This window comes from Schistocerca gregaria, chromosome 9 (genome assembly GCF_023897955.1).
Source record: "Schistocerca gregaria isolate iqSchGreg1 chromosome 9, iqSchGreg1.2, whole genome shotgun sequence".
Classification (NCBI taxonomy): domain Eukaryota; kingdom Metazoa; phylum Arthropoda; class Insecta; order Orthoptera; family Acrididae; genus Schistocerca; species Schistocerca gregaria.
In genome coordinates, this window is record NC_064928.1 from 235,078,231 (window position 1) to 235,100,690 (window position 22,460).

The window sequence follows — 22,460 nt, forward strand, 5'->3', positions numbered from 1 at the left end:
AATCTGGCAGAAAACACAAAGAGGTTCTGGTCATACATAAAGCACACCAGTGGCAAGACGCAATCAATACCTTCACTGCGTGATAACAACGGTGAAGTCATTGATGACAGTGACACTAAAGCAGAGTCACTAAACACGATTTTCAGAAACTCCTTCACCAAAGAAGACGCAGTAAATATTCCTGAATTCCAATAATGAACAACTGTCAAGATGAGAAACATAGAAGTAGATATAATCGGTGTAACAAAGGAGCTTAAATCACTCAATAAAGACAAGGCCTCCGGTCCAGATTGTATACCAGTCAGGTTCCTCTCAGAGTATGCTGATAAAATAGCTCCAATATATCTTCAGGCAGTGAAGGGAGACGAAAATTTAATAGTCATTGGTGACTGGAATTCGTCAGTAGGCCAAGGGAGAGAAGGAAACATAGTAGAGGATTATGGATTGGGGCTAAGAAATAAAAGAGGAAGGCGTCTGGTAGAATTTTGCACAGATAACTTAATCATAGCTAACACTTGGTTCAAGAATCATAAAAGAAGGTTGTATACATGGAAGAATCCTGGAGATACTAAAAGGTATCAGATAGATTATATAATGGTAGGACAGAGATTAAGGAATCAAGTTTTAAATTGTAGGACATTTCCAGGGGCAGATGTGGACTCTGACCACAATCTATTGGTTATGACCTGTAGGTTAAAACTGAAGAAACTGCAAAAAGGTGAGAATTTAAGGACATGGGATCTGGATAAGCTGAAAGAACCAGAGGTTGTACAGAGTTTCAAGGAGAGCATAAGGGAACAATTGGCAGCAATGGGGGAAAGAAACACAGTTGAAGAAGAATGGGTAGCTCTGAGGGATGAAGTAGTGAAGGCAGCAGAGGATAAAGTAGGTAAAAAGACGAGGGTTGCTAGAAATCCTTGGGTAACAGAAGAAATATTGAATTTAATTGATGAAAGGAGAAAATACAAAAATGCAGTAAATGAAGCAAGCAAAAAGGAATACAAACGTCTCAAAAATGAGATCGACAGGAAGTGCAAAATGGCTAAGCAGGGATGGCTACAGGACAAATGTAAGGATGTAGAAGCTTATCTCACTAGGGGTAAGATACTGCCTACAGGAAAATTAAAGAGACCTTTGGAGAGAAGAGAACCACGTGTATGAATATCAAGAGCTCAGATGGCAACCCAGTTCTAAGCAAAGAAGGGAAGGCAGAAAGGTGGAAGGAGTATATAGAAGGTTTATACAAGGGCGATGTACTTGAGGACAATATTATGGAAATGGAAGAGGATGTAGATGAAGACGAAATGAGCACTGAGAGACCTGAGTCGAAACAAGGCCCCCGGAGTAGACAACATTCCATTAGAACTACTGACGGCCTTGGGAGAGCCAGTCATGACAAAACTCTAGCAGCTGGTGAGCAAGATGTATGAGACAGGTGAAATACCCTCAGACTTCAAGAAGAATATAAAAATTCCAATCCCAAAGGAAGCAGGTGCTGACAGATGTGAAAATTACCGAACTATCAGATTAATAAGTCACAGCTGCAAAATACTAACGCGAATTCTTTACAGACGAATGGAGAAACTGGTAGATGCGGACCTCGGGGAGGATCAGTTTCGATTCCGTAGGAATGTTGAAACACGTGAGGCAATACTGACCTTACGACCTATCTTAGAAGAAAGATTAAGAAAAGGCAAACCTACGTTTCTAGCATTTGTAGACTTAGAGAAAGCTTTTGACAATGTTGACTGGAATACTCTCTTTCAAATTCTGAAGGTGGCAGGGGTAAAATAAAGGGAGCGAAAGGCTATTTACAATTTGTACAGAAACCAGATGGCAGTCATAAGAGTCGAGGGGCATGAAAGGGAAGCAGTGGTTGGGAAAGGAGTGAGACGTAGCCTCTCCCCGATGTTATTCAATCTGTATATTTAGCAAGCAGTAAAGGAAACAAAAGAAAAATTTGGAGTAGGTATTAAAATTCATGGAGAAGAAATAAAAACTTTGAAGTTTGCCGATGACATTGTAATTCTGTCAGAGACGGCAAAGGACTTGGAAGAGCAGTTGAACGGAATGGACAGTGTCCTGAAAAGAGGATATAACATGAACATCAACAAAAGCAAAACGAGGATAATGGAATGTAGTCAAATTAAATCGGGTGATGCTGAGGGAATTAGATTAGGAAATGAGACACTTAAAGTAGTAAAGGAGTTTTGCTATTTAGGAAGTAAAATAACTGATGATGGTCGAAGTAGAGAGGATATAAAATGTAGACTGGCAATGGCAAGGAAAGCGTTTCTCAAGAAGAGAAATTTGTTAACATCGAATATAGATTTATGTATCAGGAAGTCGTTTATGAAAGTATTTGTTTGGAGTGTAGCCATGTATGGAAGTGAAACATGGAGGATAACTAGTTTGGACAAGAAGAGAATAGAAGCTTTCGAAATGTGGTGCTACAGAAGAATGCTGAAGATTAGATGGGTAGATCACGTAACTAATGAGGAGGTATTGAATAGGATTGGGGAGAAGAGAAGTTTGTGGCACAACTTGACTAGAAGAAGGGATCGGTTGGTAGGAGATGTTTTGAGGCATCAAGGGATCACAAATTTAGCATTGGAGGGCAGCGTGGAGGGTAAAAATCGTAGAGGGAGACCAAGAGATGAATACACTAAGCAGATTCAGAAGGATGTAGGTTGCTGTAGGTACTGGGAGATGAAACAGCTTGCACAGGATAGAGTAGCATGGAGAGCTGCATCAAACCAGTCTCAGGACTGAAGACAACAACAACAACAATCTAGCAATTATGTACAGTCAGTTGCACACAGAAAGATCCGTACCTAAAGACTGAAAAATTGCTCAAGTCACACCAATACCCATAAATGGAAGTAGGAGTAATCCGCTGAATTACAGGCCTATATCACTAACGTCGATCTGTAGTAGGGTTTTGGAACATATACTGTATTCGAACATTATAAAGTACCTTGAAGAAAACTATTCATTGACAGCACGGATTCAGAAAATATCTTTCTTGTGAAACACAACTAGCTCTTTATACTCATGAAGAAATGAGTGCTATAGACAGGGGATGTCAAATTGACTCCATATTTTTAGATTTCCAGAAGGCTTTCGACACCGTCACTCACAAGCGTCTTCCAACCAAACTGTTTGCCTACGGAGTTTCGCCTCAGTTGTGCGACTGGATTCGTGATTTCCTGACAGAAAGGTCACAGTTCGTAATAATAGAGGGAAGGTCATCGAGTAAAACAGAAGTAATATCCGGCGTACCCCAAGGAAGTGTTATAGGCCCTTTACTGTTCCTTATCTATATTAACGACATAGGAGACAATCTGAGTAGCCGTCTTAGATTGTTTGCAGATGATGCTGTCATTTACCGCCTTCTAAAGTCGTCAGATGATCACAACGACTTGCAAAATAATTTAGATAATATATCTGTATGGTGCGAAAAGTGGCAATTGACCCTGAATAAAGAAAAGTGTGAAGTTATTCACATGAATACTAAAAGAAATCAGCTAAATTTCGATTACGCTATAAGTCACACAAATCTGAACGCTGTAAATTCAGCTAAATACTTAGGGATTACAATCACAAATAATCTAAACTGGAACGATCACATAGATAATATTGTGGGAAGAGCAAACCAAAGACTGTGATTCATTGGCGGAACACTTAGAAGGTGCAATAGGTGTAATAAAGAGACTGCTTACACCACGCTTGTCCACCTTATTCTGGAGTATCGCTGTGCGGTGTGGGATCCGCATCAGGTCGGACTGACGGATGACATCGAAAAAGTACAAAAAAGGGCAGCTCGTTTTGTATTATCGCGAAATAGGGGAGATAGTGTCACAGACATGATACGTGAATTTGAATTGCAATCATTAAAAGAGAGGCTTTTTTTTGCGACGAGATGTTCTCATGAAATTTCAATCACGGGTTTTCTCCCCCGATTCCGAAAACATTCTGTTGGTACCCACCTACATAAGGAGAAATGATTATCACGATAAAATAAGAGAAATCAGAGTTCACACAGAGTGGAATGGCAGAGAGACAGTTCGAAGGTGGTTAACTGAACCCTCTACCAGACACTTTATTGTGAATAGCAGAGGAATCACGTAGATGTAGATGTATATGTAAGTTCCGTTGGCCTTCTCGTATAACTAATATTAAAAATCGGTGCTTCAGATTTCGATATACTCGTCTTGATAATACGACCTGTCTGACGATAGTTGTTGATAACGGAGGTGTCTTGTTCCTTTTCTCGGTCGCATGGTAGCGTGCGTTCTCTGCTGCAGTGATCTACTATGAAATGAAAATCACTAGAGAAATGCCTTAGTTGAACAAAGGATACTAGTAAGTATTCAGCAATGGAAAGAGTCTTCGAAGAGAATTTACATAAGTGCAGCTCGATCATATAGTAACAGCAGAACCGCAAAACAGTGTTCCACCGTCAGGAGAAAAGGTCCCAGGAACACCTGTCGTACTGAACCAAACGCAAGATCCGAGACGAGATTGAAGTACGGTTCGCGTGTTTACCTGTGCTCTTAAAGGCCCCCTGTCTGTGCTCTACTGCTGGAGCGAGAAGACTTGCCCATGACGCGATTCAAACCTGTGTAACGCATGCAACAGTCGGAAAACTGAGTCTTCTGTCAAGCCACGATTAGGTCTTATGTCCTGTTCCAGCCTAACCATTTCTTCTTGGACGTTCCCACACTACTTCCTCCAAAGGATCTGTCTTGCATTGCTTGTCCTGGGTTCTCTGGGATGACATACACAATAATGCTGTTTCCAGACTTGCTTTTGTTGGATAACTTTCTCAGCTAATAGCTGTATCCTCATTCTTCTGTGATTTCATATTTTTTCTTCCCCTTTTGGGGAGATTTAAAGATGTAAGGAACTTCATAGCTGACGTTTCTAGTTGTCTTAGGTCATGTGACCTTAATGTCCAACTGTTTTGCTCCATATAGTAGTGTTGGTAGTGCCGTGACTTTATGAAATTTAATTTGGGTTTATCTTCTCGTTTTTCACTTCAATGTTCTTATCGAGCCACAGATATGTAGGCAGGCGTTACTTTTCTTATTTATATCTTCATCTTATTTGAAAGCTGTGCCAAATCCTAAATGCTAGAAATGGAACAAGTGATCGAGTTACTGATGACTATCTTACAAGGGGACCCTCCATACTGTAAATTTTCATGCTCTTCAAATACACTACTAGCCATTAAAATTGCCACACCACGAAGATGACGTCCTACAGACGCTAAATTTAATCGACAGGAAGAAGATGCTGTGATATGCAAATGATTAGCTTTTCAGAGCATTGACACAAGTTTGGCGCCGGTGGCGACACCCACAAAGTTTACAACCGATTTCTCATACACAAACAGCAGTTGACCGGCGTTGCCTGGTGAAACGTTGTTGTGATGCCTCGTGTAAAGACGCGAACGCCGTGCTGCATCCAACGGCCTCTTATCACTAGCAGTCGAGATTACAGGCATCTTATCCGCATGGCTGTAACGGATCGTGTAGCCACGTCTCGATCCCTGAGTCAACAGATGGGGACGTTTGCAAAACAACAACCATCTGCAAGAACAGTTCGACGACGTTTGCAGCAGCACGGACTATCAGCAATGCAGAAATGCAGATGACAAACGGGTATTCATTGGACAAATATATTATACTAGAACTGACATGTGATTACATTTTCGCGCAATTTGAGTACATACATCCTGAGACATCAGTACCCAGAACAACCACCTCTGGCCATAATAAAGGCCTTAATACGCCTGGGCATTGAGTCAAACAGGGCTTGGATGGTGTGTACAGTTACAGCTGCCCATGCAGCTTCAACACGATACAACAGTTCATCAAGAGTAGTGACTGGCGTATTGTGACGAGCCAGTTACGAGCCAGTTACTCGGGCACCATTGACCAGACGTTTTCAATTGGTGAGAGATCTGTTCTGGCCAGGGCACCAGTCGAATATTTTTGTATCCAGAAAGGCCCGTACAGGACCTGCAACATGCGGTCCTGCATTATCCTGCTGAAATGTAGGCTTTCGCAGGCGATCGAATGAAGGGTAGAGCTACGGGTTGTAACACATCTCAAATGTAACGTCCACTGTTCAAAGTGCCGTCAATGCGAACAAGAGGTGACCGAGACGTGTAACCAATGGCATCCCATACCATCATGCCGGGTGATACGCCAGTATGGCGATGACGAATACAAGCTTCCAATGTGCGTTCACCACGGTGTCGCCAAACACGGATGCGCCCATTATGATGCCGTAAACAAAACCTGGATTCATTCGAAAAAATGACGTTTTGCCATTCGTGCACCCACGTTCGTCGTTGAGTTCACCATCGCAGGCGCTCCTGTCTGTGATGCATCGTCAAGAGTAACCACAGCCACAGTATCCGAGCTCATAGTCCAAGCTGCTGCAAACGTCGTCAAACTGTTCTTGCAGATGGTTGTTGTCTTGCAAACGTCCCCGTCTGTTGAATCAGGGATCGAGATGTGGCTGCACGATACGTTACAGCCATGAGGATAAGATGACTGTCATCTCGACTGCTAGTGATACGAGGCAGTTGGGACCCAGCACGGTGTTCCGTGTTACCCTCCTGAACCCACCGATTCCATATTCTGCTATTGGATCTGGACCAACGCGAGCAGCAATGTCGCGATACGATAAACCGCAATCGCGATAGGCTACAATCCGACCTTTATCAAAGTTGGAAACGCGATGGTACGCATTTCTCCTCCTTACACGAGGCATCACAACAACGTTTCACCAGGCAACGCCGGACAACTTCTGTTGTGTATGAGAAATCGGTTGGAAGCTTTCCTCATGTCATCACGATGTAGGTGTCGCCACCGGCGCCACCCTTACGTGAATGCTCTGAAAAGCTAATCATTTACATATCACAGCATTTTCTTCCTGTCGGTTAAAATTTCGCGTCTGTAACACATCATCTTCGTGGTGTAGCAATTTTAATGGCCAGTAGTGTTATTAAAACTAATATTTCTTAATCTGTGTAGCGCTATTTGCATCTGGTCTTCACTGTGCTGTATGAGGACTTGGTCGCCAGGAAAAAGCATCAGCTATATATCTAAAGAAATGAAACCATATGGCGCCAGAAACGTTTTCAGGCTCAAACATCTAAGGTGTATACAGGGTGAGTCACCTAACGTTACCGCTGGATATATTTCGTAAACCACATCAAATACTGACGTACCGATTCCACAGACCGAACGCGAGGAGAGGGGCTAGTGTACTTGTTTAATACAAACCATTCAAAAATGCACGGAAGTATGTTTTCTAACACAAACCTACGTTTTTTAAAAAATGGAACCACGTTAGTTTTGTTAGCTCATCTGAACATATAAACAAATACGTAATCAGTGCCGTTTGTTGCATTGTAAAATGTTAATCACATCCGGAGATATTGTAACCTAAAGTTGACGCTTGAGTACCACTCCTCCGCTGTTCGATCGTGTGTATCGGAGAGCACCAAATTACGTAGGGATCGAAAGGGAACGGTGATGGACCTTAGGTACAGAAGAGACTGGAACAGCACAGTACTTTCACATGCTAACACCTTTTTGTTGGTCTTTTTCACTGACGCACATGTACATTACCATGAGGGGTGAGGTACACGTACATACGTGGTTTCCGTTTTAAATTTCGGAGTGAAATAGAGTGTGTCCCGACATGTCAGGCCAATAGATATTCAATTGCTGCACGCAATTGCAATCTCTGGCGTAATGAATGTCGTACACGCCGCAGTACACCTGGTGTAATGTCGTCACAGGCTGCCACAATTCGTAGTTTCATACCCTCTAGGATTGTAGGCATATCACGGTACACATTACACTTTAACGTACCCCACAGAAAGATGTCCAGAGGTGTAAGATCAGGAGAACGGGCTGGCCAATTTATGCGTCCTCCACGTCCTATGAAACGTCCGTCGAATATCCTGTCAAGGGTCAGCCTAGTGTTAATTGCGGAATGTGCGACATTTTCGAGCAACGTTGGCAGATCATTCTGTGGAAACGCGATATATGTTGCAGTGCTCTCCGATACACACGATCGAACAGCTTAGGAGTGGTACTCAAGTCTCAATTTTAGGTTACAATGTTTCCGGATGTAATTAACATTTTACAGCGCAACAAACGGCACTGATTACGTATTTGTTTATATGTTCAGATGTGCTAACAAAACTAACGTGGTTCCATTTTTTAAAAAACGTAGGTTTGTGTTAGAAAACATACTTCCGTGCATTTTTGTATGGTTTGTATTAAACAATTACACTAGCCCCTCTCCTCACTTTCTGTCTGTGGAATCGGTCCGTCAGTATTTGATGTGGTTTACGAAATACACTCCTGGAAATTGAAATAAGAACACCGGGAATTCATTGTCCCAGGAAGGGGAAACTTTATTGACACATTCCTGGGGTCAGATACATCACATGATCACACTGACGGAACCACAGGCACATAGACACAGGCAACAGAGCATGCACAATGTCGGCACTAGTACAGCGTATATCCACCTTTCGCTGCAATGCAGGCTGCTATTCTCCCATGGAGACGATCGTAGAGATGCTGGATGTAGTCCTGTGGAACGGCTTGCCATGCCATTTCCATCTGGCGCCTCAGTTGGACCAGCGTTCGTGCTGGACGTGCAGACCGCCTGAGACGACGCTTCATCCAGTCCCAAACATGCTCAATGGGGGACAGATCCGGAGATCTTGCTGGCCAGGGTAGTTGACTTACACCTTCTAGAGCACGTTGGGTGGCACGAGATACATGCGGACGTGCATTGTCCTGTTGGAACAGCAAGTTCCCTTGCCGGTCTAGGAATGGTAGAACGATGGGTTAGATGACGGTTTGGATGTACCGTGCACTATTCAGTATCCCCTCGACGATCACCAGAGGTGTACGGCCAGTGTAGGAGATCGCTCCCCACACCATGATGCCGGGTGTTGGCCCTGTGTGCCTCGGTCGTACGCAGTCCTGATTGTGGCGCTCACCTGCACGGCGCCAAACACGCATACGACCATCATTGGCACCAAGGCAGAAGCGACTCTCATCGCTGAAGACGACACGTCTCCATTCGTCCCTCTATTCACGCCTGTCGCGACACCACTGGAGGCGGGCTACACGATGTTGGGGCGTGAGCGGAAGACGGCCTAACGGTGTGCTGGACCGTTGCCCAGCTTCATGGAGACGGTTGCGAATGGTCCTCGCCGATACCCCAGGAGCAACAGTGTCCCTAATTTGCTGGGAAGTGGCGGTACGGTCCCCTACGGCACTGCGTAGGATCCTACGGTCTTGGCGTGCATCCGTGCGTCGCTGCGGTCCGGTCCCAGGCCGACGGGCACGTGCACCTTCCGCCGACCACTGGCGACAACATCGATGTACTGTGGAGACCTCACGCCCCACGTGTTGAGCAGTTCGGCTGTACGACCACCCGGCCTCCCGCATGCCCACTATACGCCCTCGCTCAAAGTCCGTCAACTGCACATACGGTTCACGTCCACGCTGTCGCGGCGTGCTACCAGTGTTAAAGACTGCGCTGGAGCTCCGTATGCCACGGCAAACTCAAACTGGCTGACACTGACGGCGGCGGTGCACAAATGCGCCATTCGACGGCCAACACCGCGGTTCCTGGTGTGTCCGCTGTGCTGTGCGTGTGATCATTGCTTGTACAGCCCTCTCGCAGTGTCCGGAGCAAGTATGGTGGGTCTGACACACCGGTGTCAATGTGTTCTTTTTTCCATTTCCAGGAGTGTATATCCAGCGGTAACGTTAGGTGACTCACCCTGTATATGCAGACTGAAGAGACGAATGTAAATTTGTAGCAGGGCCAGGATTGGAACGCGTGTCACCTGCTCTCTAGGCAGTTGCACTTACCACTACATCACCCTAGTACAATGGATTTGCTCAAGTGTGAGAGCCTCCGCAATGCCGTTTGAGTGCGCGGAGGCGTGAATTCGGATTTGGATTGAGAGGGGAGGCATGCTAGGGTAGTACGTCGAATTGTCCAAAGCCACTGTGACAGGGTGGCGTAGTGCATCTGCGTAGTGAACACGGGGCCTGAGTTCGAATCTCAGCACTAGTACAAGCTTTTATCCGTCGCTTCTGTCTGTATACATACGCGATACACCCACTAAATCTGCAGGGCAGAACAGGTGATTAGGATTGTGGAAAGGGCCAAATAAGGTGTCGGTCAGGTTCACTCAAAATTGTAATTTACTGTAATTTAATAACACCTTTAAACCAAAACGGCACATATCCGAACCTTTACAACTACGAGTTTCCAAAAGGCAATTATTTTACGACTGAAGGCCTCCAAACAAGAAATCTTAAAAATCAACAAAATAAAAATGCAGTTAAAATAGGAAATAAAATAATTAAAACATACATGGTATCACATCCAGGCTGGAAAGTCTTAAGGCAAAGACAGATACAACAAACATATGCAAGGTGCAATACAAGCGGCTGAGGGCCACAATTAAATTTGAAATTTTCAAAATATATTACCATAAACTTTTAAGGCAGAAGGCTGCAATGTTTTTGCTTAAAGGGTAATTTCAAGAATAAGGTTTTAAGCGGCTTAAGGCAAACTACTGATTTTCCAAAATTCAAAAAATACATGAAGTCCAGTAAAAACAAGACATTTTAAATCTTTATCTATGATAGATTATAAACAGGCAATTAAACACCAGTGAGAAGGACAATAAAGAAAACGGCACTCAGAAGCCTCCAGGGAAGTCGGTCTGCACTTGATCCGTCGGAACCCTAACGGCCACAAGTCAGAAAATTTCGCTGGTGCACTCGAATTGCAGTCAACCAACATAGTTAATTGCACCGCGGGCCGGCTATATTTCAGCAATAGAAACAGTGTTGCTCACAGGAAAACCTCGACAACAGCGAACAACCGAAACGAACCACACGAATAGACGTGGCTTGGTCAGTGGAAATCCCTATTCAACGTTGACGTCGTGGGTCGGTGAAGCACGAAACTCGTAGCCATTTGACAGCTCCACACATGCTCCGACACCGCGCAGGGACCGCCAGCAGACCCAGCCGACTGCACCGCGTGGAGGTAACTCCCCTGGTCCGCAGCAACCGACCGACTCCCCTCAGAATGCCGACAATATCTAAAACAAGTCGTCCCTGGAAATAACCGCAACTACACACACACACTACCTGACAAACACTTGCACGAATACCTGGACGATACCCAACAGTAACTAAGGGCGCACGAAGACAAATCGGGAGCCGATGCACACACACACACAAACACACACACACACACACACACACACACACACGGCCGACACATGAACGATCAGCGAGCCAAATCGCGTCGTCCGGTAGGACGACCGACCGACGATCCACCAAGACCGTGGCCCGGCTCAAGTGAAGCGCGGCGGCAATGGTCGGGCGAGCCATGTCGACGCAGACTTCACTGCTGCTCCAACCCGACTGCACTAGTGCACTAGTGTCGCGTTGCAACTCCCCAACTGGCAGGTCCGGACTGCGCTCCAGACGCGTTCCAGCTGACTGGCAGACCTGAACTCGAGACCCGAACTTGCGACCTGAACTGGCTTACGACCCACAACGTCCGGAAAGTAATGGCAGTCCAGCAAAGATACTACGAGAGGGTATATATCGATACGCGCTGCTAGTGCCGGTAACGGTCAGGCAAAGCAGAAAATCAGTGACAGTAGCAATTTGAACTAACGTAGTGAGGTGGAAGTACGTTGCGCGGTGTAAAATACGTGATGGAGGGAACACGAGCCACGCACGGCTCAATACGTCCATACGTGATCGATGTTTGAGACTTTAAAAGATCTCTTGGAACGTATAGTTTCATTTGATCAAAGCACCTGTGCCTGGCTTTCTGGCAGGATACCCTACTTCGTTCGATGCTGACGTGCTATTCCAATACAGTTGGGGAGCCTCTGCAATGATGTACGAGTTTAGTGGGAATACCAAGTGGGCTAGCGCATCAATGAGGCTCCGATTGGGGGGGGGGGGGAGGGGGGGGGGGGGGAAGTGTGCAAGGGTCTGCAGCTCGTGGTCGAGCGGTAGCGTTCTCGCTTCCCACGCCCGGGTTCCCGGGTTCCATTCCCGGCGGGGTCAGGGATTTTCTCTGCCTCGTGATGACTGGCTGTTGTGTGAGGTCTTTAGGTTAGTTATATTTATTTAAGTAGTTCTAAGTTCTATGGGACTGAAAATGAAATGTCGGTTAGACCGCTGGCCTGGTCTGAGGACCATAGATGTTAAGTCCCATAGTGCTCAGAGCCATTTGAAGGATTCTGAAGTGTGCTAGGATAGTCTGCGCAGCTGTGCAAAGCCATTGTGCCATGGTGGCGTAATGGTTGAGGCATCTGCGTAGTGAGCAGGAGACTCGGTTTCGAATCCCAGCTTTAGTTGCAAATTTTCATTCGTTGTTTCAGTGTGTATACAGACATTATAGATATTTATCTGTCCCTGTCGTTATACATTGAGGTGTACTGTCCTCCATTCATTCCCTGACAAATTTGCTGATGCATACGTTGGACACTGTTGGTGACATACTACAGCCCTGCCGAACTCCGTAGCTTATCTTTATTTCCAGTGTCAATTCTTTCACTGTATAAATTCTTATTTCTGTATTTTTTATATATACCTGGGAAAACTGCTTTTTTCTATTATTGCGCCAGATATATTTTGTGGAAAAATGTTTCAAATGGCTCTGAGCACTATGCGATTTAACTACTGAGGTCGTCAGTCGCTTAGAACTAATTAAACCTAACTAACCTAAGGACATCACACACATCCATGCCCGAGGCAGGATTCGAACCTGCGAGCTTAGAGGTCGCTCGGCTCCAGACTGTAGCGCCTAGAACCGCATGGCCACTCTGGCCGGCTTTTCTGGAAACGATGAAAGTGTTTATTTATTTATTGTTCCGTGAGACCACATTAAGGAGAAGTCTCCATGGTCATGGAACGAGTCAATACATGAAATTATAACACGATTGTAGAAGCAGATAAAATGAAATATAAGAAATATATTCAGTTGTAGATTGTAGAAACAGATAAAAGAAATATAAGAAACATATTCAGGCGACAAGTCGTTTGTTTAAATAAAGAAAATCAAGAATGTAACACTGGAATTTGCTTAATTTTGTAGCTCTTCCAGGAGCTCCTCGACAGAATAGAAGGAGTGAGCCATGAGGAAACTCTTCAGTTTGGACTTAAAAGTGTTTGGGCTACTGCTAAGATTTTTGAGTTCTTGTGGTAACTTATGGAAAATGGATGCAGCACAATACTGCACTCCTTTCTGCACAAGAGCCAAGGAAGTGCATTCCACATGCAGATTTGATTTCTGCCTAGTATTATCTGAGTGAAAGCTGCTAACTCTTGGGAATAGGCTAATATTGCTAACAACAAACGATATTAAAGAAAATATATACTGTGAGGGCAATGTCAGAATTCCCAGACTATTGAATAGGTGTCGACAAGAGGTTCTCGAACTTACACCACATATAGCTCGAACAGCCCGTTTTTGAGCCAAAAATGCCCTTTTTGAATCAGAAGAATTACTCCAAAAAATAATACCATATGACATAAGCGTATGAAAATATGCGGTCTACTTTTCGTGTTGAAACGTCACTTATTTCAGATAGTGTTCTAATGGTAAATAAAGCGGCATTTAGTTTCTGAACAAGATCCTGAACATGGGCTTTCCACAACAGCTTACTATCTATCCGATCGCCTAGGAACTTGAACTGTTCCGTCTCGCTTATAATATGCCCATCCTGTCTGATTAAAATATAAGTTCTTGTTGAGTTGTGAGTTAGAAACTGTAAAAACTGAGTCTTACTGTGATTTAACATCAAATTATTTTCCACAACCCACGAACTTATTTCATGAACTACATTATTTGATAATGTTTCAATTTTACACACAACATCCTTCACTACCAAGCTGGTGTCATCAGCAAACCGAAATATTTTTGAATCACCTGTAATACTAGAAGGCATATCATTTATATAAATAAGAAACAGCAGTGGCCCCAGCACCGACCCTTGGGGAACGCCCCATTTAACAGTGCCCATTAGGACTGAATATCACTACCACTCTCAATATTGCGGAGAACTACCATCTGCTTTCTGTTCTTAAAGTAAGAGGCGAACCAATTGTAAGCTACTCCACTTACTCCATAATGGTCCAACTTCTGCAGTAATATTTTGTGGTCAACACAGTCAAAAACCTTCGTTAAATCAAAGAAAACACCTAACGTTCGCAACCTTTTATTTAATCCGTCCAAAACCTCACAGAGAAAAGAGACTGTAGCATTTTCAGTTGTTAAGCCATTTCTAAAACCAAACTGTACATTTGACAGCAAATTAGTGAATTTAAATGCACCAGGAACCTTGTATATACAACCCACTCGATAACTTTAGCATAGAAATAGGTCTATAATTGTCAACATTATTCCTGTCTCTCTTTTTATAAAGTGGCTTCACTACCGAGTACTTTAATCGGTCAGGAAACCGACTACTCCTAAAGGAAAAGTTACAGATATGGCTAAGTACTGGGCTAACATACATGGAACAATACTTCAGTATTCTGCTAGATACTACGCTCCTGGAAATGGAAAAAAGAACACATCGACACCGGTGTGTCAGACCCACCATACTTACTCCGGACACTGCGAGAGGGCTGTACAAGCAATGATCACGCGCACGGCACAGCGGACACACCAGGAACCGCGGTGTTGGCTGTCGAATGGCGCTAGCTGCGCAGCATTTGTGCACAGCCGCCGTCAGTGTCAGCCAGTTTGCCGTGGCATACGGAGCTCCATCGCAGTCTTTAACACTGGTAGCATGCCGCGACAGCGTGGACGTGAACCGTATGTGCAGTTGACGGACTTTGAGCGAGGGCGTATAGTGGGCATGCGGGAGGCCGGGTGGACGTACCGCCGAATTGCTCAACACGTGGGGCGTGAGGTCTCCACAGTACATCGATGTTGTCGCCAGTGGTCGGCGGAAGGTGCACGTGCTCGTCGACCTGGGACCGGACCGCAGCGACGCACGGATGCACGCCAAGACCGTACGATCCTACGCAGTGCCGTAGGGGACCACACCGCCACTTCCCAGCAAATTAGGGACACTGTTGCTCCTGGGGTATCGGCGAGGACCATTCGCAACCGTCTCCATGAAGCTGGGCTACGGTCCCGCACACCGTTAGGCCTTCTTCCGCTAACGCCCCAACATCGTGCAGCCCGCCTCCAGTGGTGTCGCGACAGGCGTGAATGGAGGGACGAATGGAGACGTGTCGTCCTCAGCGATGAGAGTCGCTTCTGTCTTGGTGCCAATGATGGTCGTATGCGTGTTTGGCGCCGTGCAGGTGAGCGCCACAATCAGGACTGCATACGACCGAGGCACACAGGGCCAACACCCGGCATCATGGTGTGGGGAGCGATCTCCTACACTGGCCGTACACTTCTGGTGATCGTCCAGGGGACACTGAATAGTGCATGGTACATCCAAACCGTCATCGAACCCATCGTTCTACCATTCCTAGACCGGCAAGCGAGCTTGCTGTTCCAACAGGACAATGCACGTCCGCATGTATCTCGTGCCACCCAACGTGCTCTAGAAGGTGTAAGTCAACTACCCTGGCCAGCAAGATCTCCGGATCTGTCCCCCATTGAGCATGTTTGGGACTGGATGAAGCGTCGTCTCAGGCGGTCTGCACGTCCAGGACGAACGCTGGTCCAACTGAGGCGCCAGGTGGAAATGGCATGGCAAGCCGTTCCACAGGACTACATCCAGCATCTCTACGATCGTCTCCATGGGAGAATAGCAGCCTGCATTGCTGCGAAAGGTGGATATACACTGTACTAGATTGACATTGTGCATGCTCTGTTGCCTGTGTCTATGTGCCTGTGGTTCTGTCAGTGTGATCATGTGATGTATCTGACCCCAGGAATGTGTCAATAAAGTTTCCCCTTCCTGGGACAATGAATTCACGGTGTTCTTATTTCAATTTCCAGGAGTGTAGATGTTAGATGCTATTAATTCAGTCCCCTTCTTGTCAGTATCATGGAGGAGCATTTGAGGCAAAAGTCTCGGTACACTTTTCTCTTCGAGCGTAATATGATTCCCTGTTGGGACTAGGTTTCTATTTAGTTCATCTGCTATATTCAGAAAGTGATTATTAAGTAGTGTACATATATGCGACTTATCAGTATCACAGACATTCCCACTACGCACTGATTCTATATCCTCGACCTGTCTCTACAGACCAGCCAATTCCTTTACGACTGACCATATGATTTCAATTTTATCCTGAGACTTAGATATTCTACAAGATATTCCTAGCCCTTTAGTCAGCCACCCAGGCTGCCTGTTTGTGCAACTACCCTGTTTTGAACGTTCTAACGGAAAGCAACTTTCAAAGCGCACGATCTTGCCACTCTTGTCCCTTGATAAGGTTTACAAAAGCCTCTACGGCAACTAGATCAGATTTCCTAAAAAGTTGGTAACTATATTTAACATGTATTGCAGCACAAAAATCTTTTAGACTTAAAATTTGTGCATCATGATCTGAAAGGCTATTCACCTTTTTGCTAACTGAATGCCGTTCTAGTAATGAGGAATGAACAAAAATATTTATGGTTGTTCTACTGTTCCCTTGCACTCTCGTTGGAAAGAATATGGTTTGCATAAGATTATATGAATTAAGGAGGTCTATCATCATCCTTTTCCTTGCACAATCATTTATACAATTAATATTGAAGTCATCACATGTAACTAACTTTTTGTATTTCCTATAAAGTGAACCAAGAACGTCCTCAAGCTTTAGCAAAAATGTTGTGAAATCGGAGTCTGGGGATCTATAAATAACAACAGTTAGAAGTTTACCTCCGTTAAATTTAACCACACCTGCACAACATTCTAACACCTTTTCAATGCAGTACCTTGAAATATCAATTGACTCAAATGGGATGCCGATTTTCACATACATGGCTACTCCCCCACACCGCAAAGAGCTCCTCGAAAAGCTGCCAGCCAACCTGTATCCTGGTAAAGGAAGCCTCTGATTATCTCCTTATTTAAGAAGTGTTCAGATATATCAATAATTTCAGAGTCAACATCTATAAGCAGTTCACTAACTTTATCTCTAATACCTTGTATATTTTGATGAAATATGCTAATTCCCTCATTAATCGGATACCTAAGCTTTGTCGAAAGTGGTTTCCTTGTTAGAGAGACTTACCTTAAGCAGAAATACGTATCAGCTGACTTCAATCCAAAAAAGGTACAGCTCTAACACCCACAACTACCGGAATTTTCCCATGAGTGATCCCACCACCCCTACCTATGCTGTCACCTATAAGCTTTGCCAACCTCCCCTTTCCATACCTGTTGAGGTGCAGGCCGTGTCTAGTGAAACCCGTCCTGCTGATAGACTCCACCGACACCACTGAAATGTGACTCATGCCTTCTGTCATCAGCGCACCCCCAAGTCTCTTGTTATTACGCCTGACGGCTGTTTTGAGATGATGCCGATCGTGACGCTGAAACAGTCCCACGAAATGCACATTCGTGTTGCCAGTCTGAGTGGCTATCTTTTCCAGGTGACCATCTATGTCATACTCCCCATCCCTATCAATACTATTACCAGCCCCACACGCAATCACTACCTGATCCTTTTTAGTAAAGTCCCTACATAACCCTCCTATGTTAACAGTCACCTGAGACAATCCTGCATACATGATATATACCAATAGTATTTTTGAGTTGTATTTAGCCACACTGTTAGAGCAGGAATGGAGTTGTGTGCGTTGAAAGTATCCTGTCCATGCCAAGATGCAGTTTGCAGATAACGCATAAAAAGTTTCATGTTGCGATTATGTTGACATGATAGGTAGGTCAACTGTGATTATAGCTATTAGACCGAATGTGAGCTGAGGCACCAATGATGTAGACTTAGCGTTACTTGTAAGGCCGCAACAATCGTAACTAAGCATATGAGGGACTGACATTGTCAAAAAGACGGATGTTACAGATGTAACATATACAAGCATTCATAAATTGGAGAAGTAAACTGTGACAAGGTTCAGCTTACCTTGGGTAGCGGCTGTGGAGGTTTCACTTGCAGCCCGCCGATCTCTATGATGGCTGGCACCAGCGGCTTGGGGTAGTCCGTGCTGAAGTGGGTGTTGACCATCACGAAGCTGACATTCTTCTCGACCTCGCTGGGCAGCGGCGTAGAGTCACCGAAAAACTTCCTGCTGAGCTCATCCTGCTTCGGCATGTACAAAAACCGGCGGTAGAGAGACGCATAGTTATCGAGCAGAAAGTTTTGCATCCTCTGCGTGAATGTCATGTGGTCGGTCAAAGGCAAAATGTAAGTGTTCACATAGGACGGGTTCTGGAAGTTCCCCACCACCTCATTTGCCCATGGAGGACTGGGGTAGGCTGCGATTCCGATCACTGGAGGGTTGCCGAATTTGCTGATGAATCCCAGCAGGCATTCCTGTAGGCCGTATTCGTTGATGACGAGGTCGAAAGCTTCTTTCTTCGCCAGTTCTAGCAGGTGTCGGGCACCTTTCGACTTTAAGGTGTGACGGCAAGTGGTTACACCCCAGCCGAAAATTTCGCCAACCATGTCCATCTCACTCATTTCAGCGAAGGTCTCGTAGTCGAAATCTTCATGTGCAGCCTCGTATGCCCCTTCTACGAGGATCTCCCGGAGGTTGGGAACGGGTTTCTTCTCCCGGTCTGGAGTGAACACAGTCACCTGGTGACCGCGTTTGGCGAGCTCGAGCGTGAGGGCCCGGTTGAAGATGTGGTGGCTGTGGGAGACGGTGCTCATCAGGCAGAGGATCCTGGCCGACTCACAGAGGCCCGCCAGGCACAGGACCAGTACTGCCGATGCCCACACTGTAGCCCTCCTCATCCTGAAACAGTAGGACATCATCAACTGATAGATGTACGGTAGCATTTAAGGATGATTACGAAGTACATGATCTTCACAGGTTCACAGAGGCCCGTCAGTCAAGGAATTAGATTGTCAAGCTTTCGAAATGCACTCACCAGCATTCTGAAACAATAGAGCATCATCAAGTACTAAAAAAATCTCATGGCTGTGAGAAGTACACTCATGCTCATAAATTAAGGATAATTGCAGAATGTGGTGCCACACAACGTGGTACTACAGAAAACTGGAGCTAATAGCATAGGCATAGCATTGGGAACATACACGACACTGATCTGTAAGTCCGTTGTATTGGTGATAAGTTGAGAAAACCGTCCCAAAACTCATGTGCTACAAAACGTCACTGTTTCCTGCGCATGTACCCCGACATCAAACGGGATATGATCACCATGCTACCGTACACAGGCAGCACAACGGGTTGGCATACTCTGGATAAGGTGTTCGACCAGCTACTGGGGTATCAGCCTACCATTCTTGAACCAGTGCCTGTCGGAGCTCCTGAAGTGTCCTAGGGGTTTGAAGACTTGCAGTGATACGTCGACCGAGAGCATCCCAGATGTGACGGATGGGGTTTAGGTCTGGAGAACAGGCAGGCCACTCCGTTCGCCTGATATCTTGTTTCAAAGTACTCCTCCACGATGGCAGCTCAGTGGCGCCGTGCGTTATCATCCATCAGGAGGAAGGTGGGAGCCGCTTCACCACTGAAAAGGCAGAATACTGGTGCAAAATGACATCCCGATACACCTAACCGGTTATTGTTCCTCCATCAAAGACAAGCGGAGGTATACATGCACCAATCATAATCCCACCCCACACCATCAAACCACGACCTTCATACAGGCCTCTTTCAAGGACATTAAGGGATTGGCATCTGGTTCCAGGTCAAGCCAGATGAAAACCAGGCGAGAATCACTGTTCAGACTATACCTGCATTCGTCGTTGAACATAACCTGGGACCACTGTTCCAATGACCATGTACTGTGTTCCTGACACCAGGCTTTTCGGGCTCTCCTGTGACTAGGGGTCAGTGGAATGCACCCCAGGCGAATAAACCATGTCTGTTCAGCCGTCTGTAGACTGTGGGTCTGAAGACAACTGTTCCAGTGGCTACAGTAAGGTCCCAAGCAAGGCTACCTGCAGTGCTCCATGGCCGTCTGCGGGCACTGATGGTGAAATATCGGTCTTCTTTTGGTGTTGTACAATGTGGACGTCCCGTACTGTAGTGACTGGACACGTTTCCTGTCTGCTGGAATCGTTGCCATAATCTTGAGGTCACACTTTGTGACACACGGAGGTCCCATGCTACGATCTGCTGTGCTTGACCAGCTTCCAGAAGTCCTAGTATTCTGCTCCTCATAACGTCATCAATATGTGTTCTTTGAGCCATTTCCATCACACAGTCATCATAGCACGTCTGAAAAAGTCTGCACACTTATTGGCTACACCATACTCTTACATGCACCAACACATCTCTGCATATGTGGACTGCTGCCAACGCCACCGTGCGACGACCCCATGGTCATACCCTTAGGTGATTTATACCTGCAAACCGCCCACCAGAGCGTTGTTTCACCATGTATCAGCATCATTCTTAGTTTATGAGCATGACTGTAGTTCTCATAAACCAGCTGAGTTTATTGGGCTCACAGAGTCCCATCATAATTGAGGTTATTACTGTTGGAACCTGGATTCTCCTATACTACATCAGGAAATAGAAGAGCATTGCAGATGCATGAATATGGGGTGATTATATACTCTTCACATCTAGTTTCTTGGAGGTCTTACAGTGATGCAGCCGACAAAGGAACGAGACTGTAGACTTTCACCTTGCGAAACAGTAGGACGTTAGTGGCTGCGAGATGTGGTGCTCATTATACGTACTTTCTTTTTAGACACACAGAGCCCCACTAAAAAGTGGGCCAGTATGGGCAAAGCTCAGATTTAGTCTTCCACTTCCTGAAATGTATTATGAATGGATGCAGATATAGTGTCTGCAAAAAATGGTGTTCACTAGGCACAGGAAATTGGCAGACTCACATGTTCCTACTAGACAGAGGAGCAAGCTCATACTGTTGGCTTCCACATCGTGAAACGGTAGGATGTTATCGATGGATATAGTTGTGGTACCTGCAAGAGATGATGATGATGAGTCACAGAATGTAACCAGTCAGAGAGCAGCAAAGCTGTTGCCCAGAAGGTATCCATGGTAAATGTGACGGAAATTATCAACAGGTACAGATGTGAAACGTGTAAAACAAAGTACCAGAATGTTTGACAATGGTAGCTTCACGCTTGACTACACTGCGCCGGCCGCGGTGGTCTCGCGGTTCTAGGCGCGCAGTCCGGAACCGTGCGACTGCTACGGTCGCAGGTTCGAATCCTGCCTCGGGCATGGATGTGTGTGATGTTCTTAGGTTAGTTAGGTTTAAGTAGTTCTAAGTTCTAGGGGACTAATGACCACAGCAGTTGAGTCCCATAGTGCTAAGAGCCATTTGAACCATTTGACTACACTGCATTGTCAGTAAGCAGTCTGTGATATGCCACACCCAGAACACCAAGATACGATGTTCTCTTCCTGCTGGAACATTCATGGGTGTAATCTCTCTGGACACATCACAAGTACTTTTCTTTGTGAAAGGATTCCGTAGAATACAATAATTACTACTAATTTCTACATGCCTTACAGTATCACGAGAGGATTGTTGATATTTTTCAAAATATCTGTAATCCGATATACCGATATTTTACAAAAATATCATTATCGATCCTCGATGTACCGAACAAATTTATATTTACATCGATATATCGTCGAAAAAAATATAGACGTACTGGACAAATACATTGTAAATATACTGCCAGTTTTAGAGCTGTTTATTTAAGTATTAATTTATTATTAGATATTCTGTACATCAACAAGCTAGCAGCATGTCAACTGTAAATGGCACAACAAAAGGTGTCCGATGGGTCAGTCATTCGGGTTCGTCACATATCGAACTTGTCTGGAACACTTCATGTCGACTTCCCTGTTTTTTTCATTTCCGTCAACTCCAGCGACGTAGCAATAGGGGGGGGGGGGGGGGGGGGGGAGGCTCCCGGCCAACAACGCCATACGATCATTTCATTTCTTTGCGTGGTGAAGTTAAGCGTTGCGGTTTCTGTCGGTAGAGCAGAGCGCCGATTACGTCAGCATTTCCCCTCACACGTCTCCACCCACCACAAAGACCGATCTTGTCATTTAGATTTTTCATCATTCTTTTCAGCAACAGTTTTTGAAGAATGCGGATGTAAAGAAATAGCACACAAGTTGCGTTAGAAACTATTTTTTAAGGCAACTGCTGTGCTAATTCTTCTTATTGGATATCTTGTTATTGAATTCATATCGCCCCCCCCCCCCCCGGCCCCACCAGTTGCAAACGGACTTCTCCCTTGTGCAATCTTTGT

The 22,460-nt window shown here is 45.3% G+C and overlaps 1 protein-coding gene across 1 annotated transcript in view; it reads right to left on the bottom strand.

Annotated features, from left to right (window-relative positions):
• The window catches only part of LOC126292138 (UDP-glucosyltransferase 2-like), an 85,847-nt gene that overhangs the window by 57,752 nt on the left and 5,635 nt on the right, over positions 1-22,460 (bottom strand). The window contains exon 2 of the mRNA XM_049985975.1: positions 18,147-18,981. Coding sequence (XP_049841932.1) covers positions 18,147-18,980 — 834 coding nt within the window. The 5' untranslated portion in view covers position 18,981. The remainder of the gene's footprint in view (positions 1-18,146; positions 18,982-22,460) is intronic.